Here is a 19,840-nt window from a genome sequence, read left to right as displayed (position 1 = left end):
TCGTTAATGGTTTTCATAGATCAAATGGTGTGTAAACAGACTTGTCAATTACAGTAGCGAAGTAGGAGGCTTTCTGAGTTAAAAAAAAAAAAAGCGTTCATAATAATGAAGAATGGTAATAATACATTTGTGAGCATTGTGTTACAACTTAGAATTGCTTTTTTTGCTACTAAAATGTATGAGCACCTCATAAACAGCAGCTTTTGCAAGAAACCAATTTGCCTTGTATCCATTTTGAATTCATGAACTGGGAGAATCGAGCCCTGGAGTACCTACATAGATTACTTTTTGTGCTTCATTGTAATGATATTAATATTGGTAATGGTGGAATCTAAAGTTTAATATGCAGACCTTCAGAATACAGTATTAGTGTCACGTTAATATGAATTTATCTGCAAAAAAAGAGACTTGAAAGTATAGTAGGAGTGAAGTGGTAAAAATATAATTATTATTTTTTTGTATGAAAAAGAAAATTGTTAAAAAGCTTAAAGGGATATTTTGTTTCACATTGATTTTCCTTTATCCCTGATACATCTATGTAAATCAGTGGTTTTCAAAGTGGAAAGTGGGCATCCCCAGGGGGGGCACTAGAGGATTTAAGGAAAGGAAATCACAAGCAGCAGCTGACTTTGGCAAAACATACGGCTAGATTTAGAGTTCTGCGGCCAAAGGGGTGCGTTAGCTACACGTGCTTTCCCCCCCCCGCACCTTTTAAATACCGCTGGTATTTAGAGTTCACAGAATGGCTGCATTAGGCTCCAAAAAAGGGAGCGTAGAGCATATTTACCACCACTGCAACTCTAAATACCAGAGTTGCTTACGGACACGGCCAGCTTCAAAAACGTGCTCGTGCACGATTCCCCCATAGAAAACAATGGGTCCATTTGAGTAGAAAAAAAACCTAACACCTGCAAAAAAGCAGCGTTCAGCTCCTAACGCAGCCCCATTGTTTTCTATGGGGAAACACTTCCTACGTCTGCACCTAACACTCTAACATGTACCCCGAGTCTAAACACCCCTAACCTTACACTTATTAACCCCTAATCTGCCGCCCCCGCTATCGCTGACACATGCATATTTTTTTAACCCCTAATCTGCCGCTCCGTACACTGCCGCAACCTACATTATACCTATGTACCCCTAATCTGCTGCCCCTAACACCGCCGACCCCTATATTATATGTATTAACCCCTAATCTGCCACCCCTGCTATCGCTGACCCCTGCATATTATTATTAACCCCTAATCTGCCGCTCCGTACACCGCCGCAACCTACATTATACCTATGTACCCCTAATCTGCTGCCCCTAACACCGCCGACCCCTATATTATATTTATTAACCCCTAATCTGCCCCCCACAACGTCGCCGCCAGCTACCTACAATAATTAACCCCTAATCTGCCAACCGGATCTCGCCGCTACTCTAATAAATGGATTAACCCCTAAAGCTAAGTCTAACCCTAACACTAACACCCCCCTAAGTTAAATATAATTTAAATCTAACGAAATAAATTAACTCTTATTATATAAATTATTCCTATTTAAAGCTAAATACTTACCTGTAAAATAAACCCTAATATAGCTGCAATATAAATTATAATTATATTGTAGCTATTTTAGGATTAATATTTATTTTACAGGCAACGTTGTAATTATTTTAACCAGGTACAATAGCTATTAAATAGTTTATAACTATTTAATAGCTAAAATAGTTAAAATAATTACAAAATTACCTGTAAAATAAATCCTAACCTAAGTTACAATTAAACCTAACACTACACTATCAATAAATAAATTAAATAAACTACCTACAATTACCTACAATTAAACCTAACACTACACTATCAATAAATTAATTAAATACAATACCTACAAATAACTACAATTAAATAAACTAACTAAAGTACAAAAAATAAAAAAGAACTAAGTTACAAAAAATAAAAAAATATTTACAAACATTAGAAAAATATTACAACAATTTTAAACTAATTAAACCTACTCTAAGCCCCCTAATAAAATAACAAAGACCCCCAAAATAAAAAAATGCCCTACCCTATTCTAAATTAAAAAAGTTCAAAGCTCTTTTACCTTACCAGCCCTGAAAAGGCCATTTGCAGGGCATGCCCCAAATAATTCAGCTCATTTGCCTGTAAAAAAAAACATACAATACCCCCCCCCCAGCCAATCAGATTCAAGTTCAATCCGATTGGCTGATTGGATCAGCAAATCAGATTGAGCTCGCATTCTATTGGCTGATCGGAACAGCCAATAGAATGCAAGCTCAATCTGATAGAAGATTTCAGCCGGATTATGGATCGCCAGCCCCCCGCTTGGGCTTGGATGAAGACCTGGCATGGTGAAGATAAAGTAGGAAGATCTTCAGGGGCTTAGTGTTAGGTTTATTTAAGGGGGGTTTGGGTTAGATTAGGGGTATGTGGGTGGTGGGTTGTAATGTTGGGGGGGGGGGTATTATATGTTTTCTTTTTACAGGCAAAAGAGCTGAATTATTTGGGGCATGCCCCGCAAATGGCCCTTTTCAGGGCTGGTAAGGTAAAAGAGCTTTGAACTTTTTTAATTTAGAATAGGGTAGGGCATTTTTTTATTTTGGGGGTCTTTGTTATTTTATTAGGGGGCTTAGAGTAGGTGTAATTAGTTTAAAATTGTTGTAATATTTTTCTAATGTTTGTAAATATTTTTTTATTTTTTGTAACTTAGTTCTTTTTTATTTTTTTTTACTTTAGTTAGTTTATTTAATTGTATTTATTTGTAGGTATTGTATTAAATTAATTTATTGATAGTGTAGTGTTAGATTTAATTGTAGGTAATTGTAGGTAGTTTATTTAATTTATTTATTGATAGTGTAGTGTTAGGTTTAATTGTAACTTAGGTTAGGATTTATTTTACAGGTAATTTTGTAATTATTTTAACTATTTTAGCTATTAAATAGTTATTAACTATTTAATAGCTATTGTACCTGTTTAAAATAATTACAAAGTTGCCTGTAAAATAAATATAAATCCTAAAATAGCTACAATATAATTATAATTTATATTGTAGCTATATTAGGGTTTATTTTACAGGTAAGTATTTAGCTTTAAATAGGAATAATTTATATAATAAGAGTTAATTTATTTAGTTAGATTTAAATTATATTTAACTTAGGGGGGTGTTAGTGTTAGGGTTAGACTTAGCTTTAGGGGTTAATCCATTTATTAGAGTAGCGGCGAGATCCGGTCGGCAGATTAGGGGTTAATTATTGTAGGTAGCTGGCGGCGTGGTTAATAAATATAATATAGGGGTCGGCGGTGTTAGGGGCAGCAGATTAGGGGTACATAGGTATAATGTAGGTTGCGGCGGTGTACGGAGCGGCAGATTAGGGGTTGATAATAGTATGCAGGGGTCAGCGATAGCAGGGGTGGCAGATTAGGGGTTAATACATATAATATAGGGGTCAGCGGTGTTAGGGGCAGCAGATTAGGGGTACATAGGTATAATGTAGGTTGCGGCGGTGTACGGAGCGGCAGATTAGGGGTTTAGGGGTAAATAGGTAGTTTATGGGTGTTAGTGTACTTTAGAGCACAGTAGTTAAGAGCTTTATAAACCGGCGTTAGCCCAGAAAGCTCTTAACTACTGACTTTTTTCTGCTGCTGGAGTTCTGTTGTTAGAATTCTAACTCTCACTTCAGCCACGACTCTAAATACCGGCGTTAGAAAGATCCCATTGAAAGATAGGATACGCAAATGGCGTAGGGGGATCTGCGGTATGGAAAAGCCGCGGCTGCAAAGTGAGCGTTAGACCCTTTCCTGACTGACTCCAAATACCAGCGGGCAGTAAAAACCAGCGTTAGAAGCCTCTAACGCTGGTTTTGACGGCTACCGCCAAACTCTTACGGCTAGATTTAGAGTTCTGCGGCCAAAGGGGTGCGTTAGCTACGCTGGCTTTTTTTCTCCCGCACCTTTTAAATACCGCTGGTATTTAGAGTTCACAGAAGGGCTGCGTTAGGCTCCAAAAAGGGAGCGTAGAGCATATTTACCGCCACTACAACTCTAAATTCCAGTGGTGCTTACGGACGCGGCCAGCTTCAAAAACGTGCTCGTGCACGATTCCCCCATAGGAAACAATGGGGCTGTTTGAGCTGAAAAAAACCTAACACCTGCAAAAAAGCAGCGTTCAGCTCCTAACGCAGCTACATTGTTTCCTATGGGGAAACACTTCCTAAGTCTGCACCTAACACCCTAACATGAACCCCCTAACATGAACCCCGAGTCTAAACACCCCTAACCTTACACTTATTAACCCCTAATCTGCCGCCCCCGCTATCACTGACCCCTGCATATTATTATTAACCCCTAATCTGCCGCTCCGTACAACGCCGCAACCTACGTTATCCCTATGTACCCCTAATCTGCTGCCCCTAACACCGCCGACCCCTATATTATATTTATTAACCCCTAATATGCCGCCCCCAACGTCGCCGCTACCTACCTACACTTATTAACCCCTAATCTGCCGACCGGACCGCACGGCTACTATAATAAATGTATTAACCCCTAATCCGCCTCACTCCCGCCTCAATAACCCTATAATAAATAGTATTAACCCCTAATCTGCTCTCCCTAACATCGCCGACACCTAACTTCAAGTATTAACCCCTAATCTGCCGACCGGAGCTCACCGCTACTCTAATAAATTTTTTAACCCCTAAAGCTAATTCTAACCCTAACCCTAACACCCCCCTAAGTTAAATATAATTTTATTCTAACTAAATAAATTAACTCTTATTAAATAAATTATTCCTATTTAAATCTAAATACTTACCTGTAAAATAAACCCTAATATAGCTACAATATAAATTATAATTATATTGTAGCTATTTTAGGATTAATATTTATTTTCCAGGCAACTTTGTAATTATTTTAACCAGGTACGATAGCTATTAAATAGTTAATAACTATTTAATAGTTACCTAGTTAAAATAATTACAAAATTACCTGTAAAATAAATCCTAACCTAAGTTACAATTAAACCTAACACTACACTATCAATAAATAAATTAAATAAACTACCTACAATTATCTACAATTAAACCTAACACTACACTATAAATAAATTAATTAAATACAATACCTACAAATAAATACAATGAAATAAACTAACTAAAGTACAAAAAATAAAAAAGAACTAAGTTACAAAAAATAAAAAAATATTTACAAACATTAGAAAAATATTACAACAATTTTAAACTAATTATACCTACTCTAAGCGCCCTAATAAAATAACAAAGACCCCCAAAATAAAACAATGCCCTACCCTATTCTAAAATTAAAATAGAAAAGCTCTTTTACCTTACCAGCCCTGAAAAGGGCCCTTTGCGGGGCATGCCCCAAAGAATATTGTAGCTATATTAGGGTTTATTTCACAGGTAACTATTTAGATTTAAATAGGAATAATTTATTTAATAAGAGTTAATTTATTTTGTTAGAATAACATGATATTTAACTTAGGGGGGTGTTAGGGTTAGGGTTAGAATTAGCTTTAGGGGTTAAAAAATTTATTAGAGTAGCAGTGAGCTCCGGTCGGCAGATTAGGGGTTAATACTTGAAGTTAGGTGTCGGCGATGTTAGGGAGAGCAGATTAGGGGTTAATACTATTTATTATAGGGTTATTGAGGCGGGAGTGAGGCGGATTAGGGGTTAATACATTTATTATAGTAGCGGTGCGGTCCGGTCGGCAGATTAGGGGTTAATAAGTGTAGGTAGGTAGCGGCGACGTTGGGGGCGGCAAATTAGGGGTTAATAAATATAATATAGGTGTCGGCGGTGTTAGGGGCAGCAGATTAGGGGTACATATGGATCACGTAGGTGGCAGCGGTGTGCGGTCGGCAGATTAGGGGTTAAAAAATTTAATAGAGTGGCGGCGATGTGGGGGGACCTCGGTTTAGGGGTACATAGGTAGTTATGGTTGTTAGTGTACTTTAGAGCACAGTAGTTAAGAGCTTTATAAACCGGCGTTAGCCCAGAAAGCTCTTAACTACTGACATTTTTCTAGGCCTAAATCTAGGCCATAGAAAGGTTTTTAATAACCTACAATAACACTTCCTATGTCGTGGCACTGAGGACAAAATCGCTCAGAGACTACGGTACTTTTTATGCCTTGATCATTAATTTACGTTTAAACCAGGGTAACAAACATGAAAATTAAATGTGAATCAAGCACTCTTCTGTTAAAGGGACATAATACTCATTTGCTAAATCACTTGAAACTGATGCAGTATAACTGTTAAAAGCTGACAGGAAAATATCACCTCTACATTTCTGTGTAAAAAAGGAAGATATTTTACTTCACAATCTCCTCAGCTCAGCAGAGTAAGTACTGTATAAAAAGTTATACTCAGTTGCTGTCCAGCTGCAGGTAAAAAAAAAGAAAAAGTAATAGATGAACAGCAGCCAATCAGCATCAGCAGTGCTGAGGTCATGATGAACTCTTTTACTGTGATCTCATGAGATTTCATAGTAAACTTCCTTAAACTGAATAGGGAAATAACATGAGTGTGCACGAAGCTCACTTCCTTGCCTGTCCTGGGACAGACATACTGATTTGCTGCTTAAAGTCCTTTGCAATGGGGTTTGAATACTTAGGGCATTTTGAGGTAAAATATATTTCTTTTTTACTTAGAGATGTTCAGGTGATATTTTCTAGTCAGCTTTTTACAGCTATGCTGCATCACTTTCAAGTGTTTCAACATTTGGGTATCATGGCCCTTTAAGCAGAATCAGCTCTTGAGAGTTGTGGGTGAACCCTGAATCAGATGTCAATTCCCTGAATTTAAACTAGACTAGAAGAAAAATAAAGTAACATCTATTATGAGGGGGGCGCTCTGTCTTATAACTTTCGTCAGAGGGGAAGCCCACTGCCTACGACTTTGAAAACCCTTGATCTATATGAAATAAAGTTTAATGGTGTATACCTGAATTTTCATTACTTTAAAGAACATTAAAAACTACTTGTTTTGTGTAAACATTTTGTTTGGTTCCACACTTCCTAGAGAGACCAAAAATAGCCAATTCTGTAACTTACAAATACTGCAAATCAGTTGGATGGTTTTGACACAAGTCAAACGGCATTTTGCACATATGCCAGTATGATGTCACTGGCACAGGTAAACATAAAATCATTGGGCCTGTGTAGGGGCTCCAGAGATATAAACACAGTACTGAATTGAAAAATTCTTAATTTCAAATTGTCTCTAAAGAGGAAAATTAAATGGTTGTATTTTATTTCTATTGGCGTTTCCTAAAACAGTTTCTAGGAGTTGTCTATGATAAGACATTACAAGGTGCTCAAGTGATTTTTCCCTTCATTTTCTAAACCATTGCAATCTATCAGACTAGCTATTTTTGTTATCAGACAGAGCTGAATGAGAGCAGGGAACAGCCACAGCTCTGTTTTAATTTATAAGTATTTGCACACACTGATGGATGTCTCTGTCCAACAATAGATTTGGTGTGCTCAACCAATCTACTTTATTTAACAGAACTTCTAGCGATACAGCAGTTGTCTAGCTTTGTATATAATGGAGTTTTACCAGACAGTGGCTGAAACTGCTACCCTCTAAAGCTCACTTTAAAGGTTGCTTATTTAACTTTGTTACACACACTTATGCCACAAAGTGCTGAATACACGTGTCTGCTCTTTAGCCTACTTCAGTTTGTGACCTCACGGGAAGGGGCAAGCATCAACCAAGGACACCAAAAGAAAGAGGTGAAATTAACAGGAGAAGTAAATATAAATGAACCACTGTAAAACGTTGAATTATTTTTTTGCAAATAAATAAATAAGTAATTTAAATGGTGTTGAAAAATATGGAAAACCTTTCAAGTTGTAAAGTGAATGCTCCAAATACAGTCAAAAAGTAAAATTAAAGGGCAATGAAACCCCATTTTTTTTCCATGATTCAGATAGAGCATACAATTTTAATAAACTTTCCAATTTGTTACAGTTATCTAATTTGCTTAGTTCTTTTGCTATTCCTTGTTGAAAAGCATAACTAGATGCTGATTGGTGGCTGCACATATATTCCCCTATTTAATTGGCTTACTGATATGTTCGGCCAGTTCCCAGTAGTGCATTGCTGCTCATTTAATTAGCGATACTAATAGAATGAAGCAAAATTGATAATAGAATTAAATTGGAAAGTTGTTTAAAAATGTATGTTCTGGATCATAAAAGAAAAAGTTTGTGTTTCATGTCCCTTTCCGTAATTTTAAAGGGACAGTAAAGTTAAAATTAAATGACCATGTTAAAGATAGAGCATGCAATTTTAAACAACTTTCCAGTTTAATTCTATAATCAACTTTGCTTAATTCTGTTGATATATTATAAGCTCAAGAGATAACTGCTGATTGGTGGCTGCACATATATGCCTCTTGTTATTGGCTCACCTGCTGTGTTCAGCTAGCTCCCAGTAGTGCATTAGAGCTCTTTCAATTGTAAAGTTGTTTAAATGTATATGCTCTATCTGAATCATTTAAAAAATGTTGTGTTTCATGTCCCTTTTAATCGGAGCAGAGAATGAAGAAAATAACCACTAATTAAAAGTGTAAAACATTTAGAAACATTTGCACTTAAGCCCCCGACCCCTCTCCAACTTCTAACAGTCTTCTGGTACCTTTAAAAAAAAAATAAAAAAAAAAAAAAAAAAAAAAATATATATATATATATATATATTTAGATGGAAAGCAAGTAGAATTCATCTAGTATAGTAAAAGAAATAAAAAGCTTACTAGGTGAGTGTGTGACCACAACAAAATAATAAACATGAATTTGTACCTTACTGCTGATCTTTAGTGTAACAACTCATTGTTATACCTTTACAAATGTTATACATTTGTCTTTTGCCTGATTAGACAATAATTTCTTTTTTAAAGTTTGTGTTATGCTTCTATCAGCAAGCAAGAACATATAATAATATAAACATTAACTTTGGATTGAATCAAGATGACAATATTTGCATCAGTAGCGGACCTAGTCAACAGAGGGCCCTGGTGCAAGAAAATGTTTTGGGCCCTCCCAAGGTAACTCTCTGCAGTAAGCAATAGTAATAATATTAATGCTGCTCTGTATAATAATTTTGAAGATAGATAGATAGATAGATAGATAGATAGATAGATAGATAGATAGATGTACCTGCAACCTACACTAATAAAGTATCTCCTGGATTATTATTGTACAAATCCTGCACAGGCCTATGTATAAACTGACTACTATGCCCCCCCAACACTTGGATCCTGGTGTCATCGCACCTGCTGCACCAATGTTAGTTCCGCCCCTAATTTGCATGGACAGAAAAATATTACTAGATATACATATTTGTTAAAAAGCAGAGAGTAATTAGATCAATAAGGCATGTACCGAGGGCAGTAGGATTTGGGGAGCAGTTCTATGGCATGATGTCTTCCCACATCTGTGCTCTGCAAATATATTTTTTATTAATAACTGTGTTAGAGTCAATAATCCCTGGTTGTTTAATTGGAGTTCAGGGTCCCTCCATGCATCCCTGGTCTATGGTTGTGAGAAAGATATAAGATAAATGTATACTAAACTGTTGGGGTTTGAGGAGTTCGGGGGACACAGTGAAACTAAATAAACCTGTAAAAGCTCAACTCCTTTCAGGGACTAGGAAGTAAAGGACCTTTTGGAGTCTATTGAGCTTTGTGGGTGGAGACAAGACTAAGGAGATGAGTTGATTGGCATGGTCTGGACAGGATGGCTATTTCGTGGGGAGAGTTGTATAGGCTATTGGTCGGGCCTGGGCATGTATTTCATTGAGCCTAGATAGTCACAGGTTTCTCTCTGGAAACAAGAACATTTGCCCAGAAGGGGAAGCTGCAGGAGGGTCAACAAAGTAGAGCAACCAAACCATGAAAGTTCTGCAATATGTGAGAGGGTTGGGAGTTTTGTAAGATGCATTTGATCCTAGTAAGAATTAGCAGACATTCACTTACCTTTATGATTTACACAAGCAGTGTCCTAGAAACTTCATACTAAGCAAAATTCTGTTCATCTACTGCAAGCCTTCCACAGTAATTCTACATGATTTTTGTTCATACATTGGGGCATATTTATCAAGCTCTGTATGGAGCTTGAGGCCCCTTGTTTGTATGAAGGCTCGCCGGAAACAGAAGTTATGACGGCTGCCCCATAACTTGTCCGCCTGCTCTGAGGCGGCGGACAGAAATCAACCCGATCGAATACGATTGGGTTGATTGATACCCCCTGCTAGCGCCCAATTGGCCGCGAATCTGCAGGGGGCGGCATTGCACCAGCAGTTTACAAGAACTGCTGGTGCAATGATAAATGCAGACAGTGTATGCTGTCGCTATTTATCGATGTGCAGCGATGTGCAGCGGACATGATACAGTACTTCATATCATGTCCGCTCACACATTGTTAAATATGCCCCATTGAGTGATTGTGATTTATGTATTTTCTTCTGGAAGGGATGCATATCTTTTAATATTTCCTGGAGACGTTATGGGACAGGGAGGTGAAGAGGGCTTGTGGGTAGTGGCCTATCAGTGATTTGTGGCAGAGGTGAGGGTATGATATGGGCAGGGTCATACATGCTATTGGAAAAGTCTGATGTATTGTGGGCAGAAATTGGGCAGTCACTAGAACCTGGGGCATTTGTTCTGATGGGAGAACCTGCGGGAGGGATATCGGACAGACTTCCCAAACTGTGACAATCCTGCAATAGCCAGGACAGTTAAGAGATATGGGACTGTCCTGAAGTTGATCACTTTTGTAATATGTACAACTCCCCATAAACTACTTAAAGGGACAGTATACTGTAAAATAGTTTTTCCCTTAATGTGTTTGCAATTGCTTTTTTTACCAACTGCAGAGTAAAAAATGTATGAAAATTTTTAGGCTTATTTGTGTATATTAAAGCTCTGATTTTGTGTTTTGAAGCCACAACCTAATAAAATGGGTTGAGCTTGTAGGTATAATCAGATCTCATTACTGTATCACATTGTGCAAATATACCTGCTTCTTTATCTTATATCTGTCCTTAAAACAATCACCAGTACTTTGAGAGAACAATGGAAAATCAACATTTTATTACCTTCTCTCTGCTATAGCCCACTGGGAGTGTAATTTCTTCTGCTGGCTGTGTTTACAAAGCTTATCTATAGCTGGTACGCGCGGCCACAAACTTTCAAAATAGGTGGGGATACCACATGCTAAATAAACAATTTCAAATGCCAATATAAGGTTAAAGGAGCTACTTGTAAACAATTTAATACACTCCAGTAGGTAAAGTGGATCATAGGGAACAAATTAAAGGGGAGAAAATTTTGAGTAAACTGTCCCTTTAAATTATTAATGCTCCATCTGAATCTGCACATAGACATTTATGATCTTGCAGAATTGAGTATTTGATTTGCAATAATAATTCACACATATTCTGTACATATCAATCATACTGAAACTTACCGTGCTCGTCCAGCAAGATATTATCCGGTTTAATATCCCTGAAAGAAAAAGTAAATATATTTTATCTTTTTTTACTCAATTATATGCTTTACATTTTAAGGGTTTTAAATATGTACTTAAATAGAATTTCAAAATCATTTAAAGCACTGGTCAGTATACACTTCTCTAAACATTTTATATTGTTGGTGTAGAACAGACAGAGGCAGCTCTTGAGTTAGTGAAGTCTTAGGCAAGGCTCAAATATGAGGCACCTCAACACAGAACAAAATGCAAAAATCAACCAAATAAATATGAATAGCTCTGGATTTTGCTGAAAGAGCAGAGCGAAAAGGTATAAAGAGAGAAAATGGAGAGTGCATAGAGAGGATAAAGAAAGGAGGAAGTAAGAGGAGAGGTAGATTGGAGATTGGGGAAAGAATTAGGCTAAAGAGAGAGGAAACAGAATAGTGAAATACATAGAGAGAAAAGAAGGGAGAGAGAGAATGGACAGAAAGAAGAGAAAGAAAATAAATGCAAAAGTTAATAGAGGAGGGAGAGCAAGGAGTGAGAGAAAGAAGAGAGGAAAGAGAAAGAAGAGATAAAGGAAAAAGGAAAATCAGAATGGGAGAGTAAAGAGAAAGTAAAGAGAGAAATACAAAAGAGAGACAGAAAATAAAAGAGAAGGAGAGAGTATAGAGAGAGAAAGAATTAGAGAATGAAAAGATTGTGTACAAAGAAAGAAAGAGGAGAGGACAGAAACGAGAATGAGAGAGAGAAAAGAGGAACAATAGAGAAGAAGAGAATGGTGAGAGATGAGAGAGAGAGCGAAAGGGAACTGGAAAAGGAGAAAAGAAGAAGAATAGAGGAAGAAGAGTCAATAATAGTGAGAAGGAGAGAGGGAGAAAAGAGGGAGAAAGAGAAAAGTGGGAAAAGAGAGGGCAGTGAAAAAGGGAAGAGAGAGAAGGAAGATTAAAGAGAGGGAAGGTGAGAGGGAGAGTAAAGAAAGACAGAAAATTAAGGGGAGTGTTCATAGAATAGAGATGGGCAGAGAGAGATAAGGGAGAGTATGAAAGATAGATTGAAGAGAAGGAAGGAGTGGAGAAAGAGAGTAATAGGAAGAGACAGAGAGATAATGAATAGAAAGAGTTAGAAGGGAGAGAATAGAAAAAGAGAGGGGGAAGTTATAGATTGAGGAGAGAAAAGAGACAGAGAAGGAAATATTGCAGAAAGCGAATTAAGCTATTAAAGGAAGGTCATAGCTGACCTGGCAGATTTTTGTTTTTTTAGTTATTATCAGCATTATAGAGAGGATTAACCTCTGGAGTGCCCTCAAACAGACTATCTCATGCTCCCTGCCTTTTTTCAAGCAATATGTGGCTAATTCTCGCATCCTCAGGCTCTTCAATTGATCACACTAATCTTTACTCTCATTCTATCAATAACATCTGCATTTGCCTACTTGCTGTGTGGGATTAACACGTTGCACCATAACTGCCCCATATGGTACTCATGTTTTGAGACACTAAGGAGACAATAGGGGTGGCATTAGACATACAGGATAGGAAGGTGCAAAAAATTACCACTCAGCCACAAATTACCTTTTGCAGCACTGCATTTTGGGTCCCTGGGTAAATAGAAGTAACCGGCAGAAAGTCAGGGACAGAGCTCACAGGCACTTCCTATGCTTCTATGCCAATTATCCAATAGTGTTTTTTTACTCATTGACATGCCATGCACATGCCGCACATAAAAATAATTACCATATGAAGATAGAGACACATTGCGAGTCCCCTGTTTAAGTGAGGCCTTAGGCGACGGCCTATTTGGCCTAATGGTAGAACTGCCTATGAGAACAGAAAAGCTATTGACAGGTGTATACATGTTTATTGACTCTAGGTCTAGAAGATATTAAACACAAACCATCCAAACAGTCATATGAAAAACTATCAAATAAACATGTTCAAATATTGTTTTATTTATTTTTTGCATAAGTTAAACCTGTTTAAATTATATACAGAAACAACTGATCCCTACGGACAAATTGTTGAATGGTTGAAAATAAAATCTCCCACATACTTATTGATGATTAGGAATAAACCTCCCTCCTACCTCCTTCAGAAAAAAAATAAAAATGTCATATTCTGGACAGTTATATCCACTCTCTTTGTAAAACAAAAAAAACTGCACACCTTTTTAAAATATCATTAAAGACGGAACAAAGAAAACAGTTACTTCAATGTCCCTTTCACTGGATAAAAGATAGAGTTCAATAAGAAACGTATCACTGCCTTTTGTACTTAGTAAAGTGAACCTCTTCACTATAGCCATAACCAACACTGAAGTCTAATTGATCCATAGTAAACAAACAAAAAACACTTTTTTAGATCTCTGAGTAACTACACTTTAACACCAATTAAAAAATAGTGCAGTTATTGTACTGGCTGTGATGCTTCTATCATTGGTTACTCTTGATTATTTATAGAAGAAAACTATTTTACACTATTTAATTTCAAATCATAGATCAGAATCTAAAGACATAGGTAGGAGACCTTATCTTGAAATAATTATTATAAATATTGTGTTTAAAAATATATTGTTAAAAAATACGTTTTGCTGATTGATGGTTTATAATCAGGCTGCTCCATATTCACGAAAGCTCAGCTTTTTGGCTGCTGTACCTTTAATGAAGCCTATTTATCAGCTTGGCTAATTCATATTTTAAAGGGACATTCTAAAGCAAAAATGCAATGACCGTATGTAATTTTTGCACTACTGACCCTAGCTTACTGTTTAACCCCAGCAATTGGGTTTGACACATGGGTGAAGTCCCACTCAAAAGCCACAATCATTGCAGCACTTTTGCAAGACACAGGCCATGAATGACAGGTATGTGCATCTGCCACTCCTGATTATCTCACTGGCCGTATTCTGCTTCTTGCTGCTCAAGAACAAGACTTTGAGGAGTTAAACACGCAGGGCCAGATTACAAGTGAAGTGCTAACAGTTACATGCGAGCAATAAGAGATTTATCGCAGGTGTTTGCGCTCGTCAGGTTTACTGCAGGTATTACGAGTTGAAAGTAAATTTAATTGACTGAGTGTAATCATGATTATGCTAGAATGATTACAGCGTCCTTGGGGGTCTGGTTATTTGTTTTGCAAAACAAAAATGTGTCACAAAACACATCACAAATACATTACAATGTAACAAATAGATCAGACAGATATAACCAAGGACAGTCTTACTGTATCCTGGATTATATCAGTAAGAGGCGCCTCACTAAAAAAATACTATATATACAAAAAATAATAAATGAGAAAATACAAAAACAAAAAACAAAACTAAAGCAACAATGGCCAATGATGATAATAACCAAATAATAATAATGAATTAATGAAAAATAAAAAAAGAAAGTCAATATAAGATGCACGCAATCGTGCTAAATATCCACAGTCCAGTGATATACCAGGTGGTTCTTCAGAAATAATGGCAATATGGACCAGATCTCCAAATCAAAGATGTGGTACCAGATACCAGGCAGCTCTTCTAGAATGTCTCGCCAGACAAAGTAAAGTTCTATAATACAAAAGATAGAATGCGCCTCATCAGACCAGTATAATACCAAGCAGGAATAGTGAAATAAAACAATCCTACTCACAATTGATGATGCACTAAGTGTGCGAAATATGCAAGCCGGATCCAAAGAGTCATCCGACAGACTCACAACCAGCAAGCAACAGGGGCGATCCTCATCCAACAAAGCAGGAGTACAGGGATCCAGCTGATATGGCACCAATGGTTAGCAGCAATGATATGGCACCAACGGTTAGCAGCAACGATAGCAGCAGACCAGCTATCAAGGCAGGTCCAGGAGCAAGGGATAGATGTAGCAGCAAATAAGATGTAGCAGCAAATAAGATTAAAAAGGTTTATTAAAATAAATAAAACCCAACAGCACGATTTCCTCAGGCTACAACAGGCTACAACTAACTAACAAACTGCTGCTACATTTAAATACATATGGAAATAATCCAAACAAAGGATCTGGTCACACACCATAGATAACATCATGGTCAATCAGGCAGTGCTAGAATTACACACAATCTCTGAAACATCATCACCAATCAGAAGGTCCAATCAGGAATATACGTTTAGTCACGAAACAGTGTTTAGGCCAGTAGATAAATCAGGGAAGGGAATTCTTGTGAACTGCTGGTGCAATACCGCCCCCTGCAGATTCGCGGCCAATCGGCCGCTAGCAGGGGGTTTCAATCAACCCGATTGTATTCGATCGGGTTGATTTCTGTCCGACGCCTCGGAGCAGGCGGACAGGTTATGGGGCAGTGGTCTTTAGACCGCTGCTTCATAACTTGTGTTTCCCGTGAGCCTGAAGGCACGCCAGAAACACAGGGCATCAAACTCCATACGGAGCTTGATAAATATGCCCCTATAAGTCTAAACTAGTTAAGTCCGAATCATGACGTTCCACCCAAGTCACAGGTGATTCAAGATAGGTATCATAAACCATGAAATGTGATATGTACATATGGAAAAGGAATCATACGGAAAATACCAATAATCCTAGTCACACTCGATATTGAGTGATGTCTATTTTTCCCAGCTGCTACTTCAGTATTGAAACAATATAAGACTATTATAAAAAATTGTCCAAAGATGTGAGAAAATATTGCACGGATTAAAACGATCCTCTGTAAGAGTATTGATATGCATAAAGTTAAACAAAGCCGTAATAATGACACGGAGTGGAACTCCGGTCTTGATACATAGAAATATATGTGTACAATAAAGAATACCTTCATAACAATCAAATGGAAAGACATATACAATGATCTACAGTCAGTCCAGCCCATAACTACTAAATGGGAACTAAACTGAACTAGATCCTCCAACCACGTAAAAGAAAGTAACGTATAAGAAGCTCCCAAAAAAAAGTCTGAGGAGCTAAGCTGTTTCTAAGCCATACTAGTTATATATAAGCATGAATGGTCCAAAAGGTACTATTTTAGTTGTAAAAGCTGTAGAAATATGAAGAATAAATTCAGATTTCATAGTGTTCCGAAACATTGTTAAAATACCCATAATGGTAATCTGAATATTTTTTCTATTTGTCCACAGCAGACTATATACCCCTCATATCTTTATAACAGATATAACAGGTTGAGACAAAGGGGAACATATTAGATATATAAACTCAAGACATTGTTTCCCTTTGGTCTTAATATGAATATGGATCTAGCCGCCTTTTGACTATATTTGTGAGGGGTTATCTGATTTACAGTTTAAACCCTTATATGATCATGTACTTATTTACACACTTCTGTATTCCGAACAATATATGATAATATATAATTATTACCATTCTTTATATTAGACTTATATATGTACTTTTGTTACTATAATCTATAATGTTTATTTCACTTAATTTCACTTAGTTCATTTTTCTTAGTCACTACCTTTGATGACACATCCCACCCATGTAATTTCCATTGTTACACTGTCTTTTGTGGACCTAAACACACATTCACTACAATGAACAATTAATATATTTTTTATGTTATTTTAATTCCCATATATCACCATCTATTGGCCATAACACTAAATAACTTTCTTTGTAGGGGTTTTAATAGTATATCCCCTCTCCACTTTTTTTGCTCCATTGACCATTTGCTTATATAGGGGGAATACGTGAACGTGCACGCGATATTGTAAGTTCAGCTTTTTGTGCTTGTTGGGTTAGTGCGTGAGTGAATACAGTGTACTTTCAACTCATAATGCAAGCGCAACCCGGCAAGCGTAACAAGCTTACTTCTAATTCAGTTAACAGTCTAGCCGGAGCATTAAATAGTGCTCCACTCGTAATCTGCCCCATACTGATCTATAGTCAGAAATTCACAACATGCTCTTACATGCCTCTAAACTGTCCCATCCTGTAGCTTGTTGTGTTGGAAAGTCAGGCCTACTACCTGCCTGCAGCCATTCTGTGTCCTAGTTCTAAGGGACTCCCTTGAGCAATGCCCATGACTCACCAAGACAATCCTATCCTGACACGCCCATGTAATGTCTGCCACACAATGCTCTTGATGTGGCCCTACAAAATGTTGACTACCCACAAGCTTTTGAAACTCTTACATCTAGGGATGGGCAAATGTTTTGCAACATTCAAAAATGAAACAAACTGTAACACATTTGTTCATTCGTCTTGAATTTTGAATCTTTGTACGACATTCTAAATTTCTTTTAATGTAAAGGTATTTCAAATGCTATTTTTAAATGTAATATTCTAGTCAAATATTTCTAATTCGATTATTGCATAATTCAAATCAAATTATATTTGAATCAATATATTTGTAACAGTATTTCTAATGCTCTCTTTAAATGTAATATTTGAGTTATGCAATAACTGAAATAGAAAAAATTGAATTTCTATATTTTTGTCTATTATGTATTAATTTACTAAATTCCCTACCACATGAACAAACTTCTGAATAGTATTTGTTAAATATGTTACATTTGAAATTTCGAATGTAGATATTCAATCTAATTATGAACATTCGAAAATGAAAGTAACAATCGAAACCCGGAAATTACATTTGATTACCAAATTTTAATGGATTTTTGTTCTCATCAATCTTTGATAGTCCAGGACAATTTGATCTACCAATTGAATTGCACATTCAGCAGATTTGCCTATCTCAGCAAGTCGTTAGTCCGTCGGAAGAAGAGGATGCGCTGTGCCGGATGTCTTGAAGATGGACCCGCTCCGCGCCGGATGGATGAAGATAGAAGATGCCGTCTGGATGAAGACTTCTGCCATCTGGAGGACCACTTCTGCCCGTCTGGAAGACCACTTCTGCCGGCTTTGTTGAGGACATCTTGCCGCTTGGATGAAGACTTCTCCCGGTAAGTGAATATTCGGGGGTTAGTGTTAGGATTTTTTAAGGGTGTATTGGGTGGGTTTTATTTTTAGGTTAGGACTTTGGGCAGCAATAGAGCTAAATGCCCTTTTAAGGGCAATGCCCATCCAAATGCCCTTTTCAGGGCAATGGGGAGCTTACGTTTTTTTAGTTAGGCTTTTATTTGGGGGGTTGGTTGTGTGGGTGGTGGGTTTTACTGTTGGGGGGTTGTGTGTATTTTTTTTACAGGTAAAAGAGCTGATTTCTTTGGGGCAATGCCCCGCAAAAGGCCCTTTTAAGGGCTATTGATAGTTTAGTTTATGCTAGGGTTTTTTTTTTCATTTTGGGTGGGCTTTTTTATTTTGATAGGGCTCTTAGAAGAGGTGTAATTAGTTTAAAGATCTTGTAATTTGTTTTTTATTTTCTGTAATTTAGTGGGGTTTTTTTGTAATTTAGCTAATTTTATTTAATTTATTTAATTGTTATTAATTTAGGTAATTTATTTAATTGTAGGGTTAGGTTAGGTGTTACTGTAACTTAGGTTAGGTTTTATTTTACAGGTAAATTTGTATTTATTTTAGCTAGGTAGTTATTAAATAGTTAATAACTATTTAATAACTATTCTACCTAGTTAAAATAAATACAAACTTGCCTGTAAAATAAAAGTAAACCCTAAGATAGCTACAATGTAACTATTAGTTATATTGTAGCTAGCTTAGGGTTTATTTTATAGGTAAGTATTTAGTTTTAAATAGGAATTATTTGGTTATTAATAGTAAGTTTTATTTAGATTTATTTAAATTATATTTAAATTAGGGGCTGTTAGAGTTAGGGTTAGACTTAGATTTAGGGGTTAATAAATTTAATATAGTGGCGGCAGATTAGGGGTTAATAAATGTAGGTAGGTGGCGGCGATGTTAGGGACAGCAGATTAGGGGTTAATAATATTTAACTAATGTTTGCGAGGCGGGAGTGCGGCGGATTAGGGGTTAATATATTTATTACAGTGGTGGCGATGTCGGGAGCGGCAGATTAGGGGTTAATAAGTATAATGTAGGTGTCGGCGATGTCGGGGGCGTCAGATTAGGGGTTAATAAATGTAAGATTAGGGGTGTTTAGACTCGGGGTTCATGTTAGGGTGTTAGGTGTAAACATAACTTTTATTTCCATATAGGAATCAATGGGGCTGCGTTACTGAGCTTTACGCTGCTTTTTTGCAGGTGTTTTTTCTCAGCCGGCTCTCCCCATTGATGTCTACGGGGAAATCGTGCATGAGCACGTACAACCAGCTCACCACTAACTTAAGCAGCGCTGGTATTGGAATGCGGCATGGAGCACAATTTTGCTCTATGCTCACTTCTTGCCTTTTAACGCCGGGTTTGTAAAAACCTGTAATACCAGCGCTGTAGGTAAGTGAGCGGTGACAATAACATGCACGTTAGAAACGCACC

At 37.0% G+C, this 19,840-nt stretch overlaps 1 protein-coding gene across 1 annotated transcript in view; it reads right to left on the bottom strand.

Moving 5' to 3' along the window:
* The window catches only part of STK32B (serine/threonine kinase 32B), a 459,768-nt gene that overhangs the window by 266,994 nt on the left and 172,934 nt on the right, over positions 1 to 19,840 (bottom strand). Inside the window, exon 4 of the mRNA XM_053704147.1 lies at positions 11,497 to 11,534. Within this exon, the coding sequence (XP_053560122.1) occupies positions 11,497 to 11,534 (38 nt within the window). The remainder of the gene's footprint in view (positions 1 to 11,496; positions 11,535 to 19,840) is intronic.

This window comes from Bombina bombina, chromosome 2 (assembly GCF_027579735.1).
Source record: "Bombina bombina isolate aBomBom1 chromosome 2, aBomBom1.pri, whole genome shotgun sequence".
NCBI lineage: Eukaryota > Metazoa > Chordata > Amphibia > Anura > Bombinatoridae > Bombina > Bombina bombina.
The sequence above is the reverse complement of the archived record's forward strand: the minus strand, read 5'-3'. Positions and strand labels throughout refer to the sequence as shown.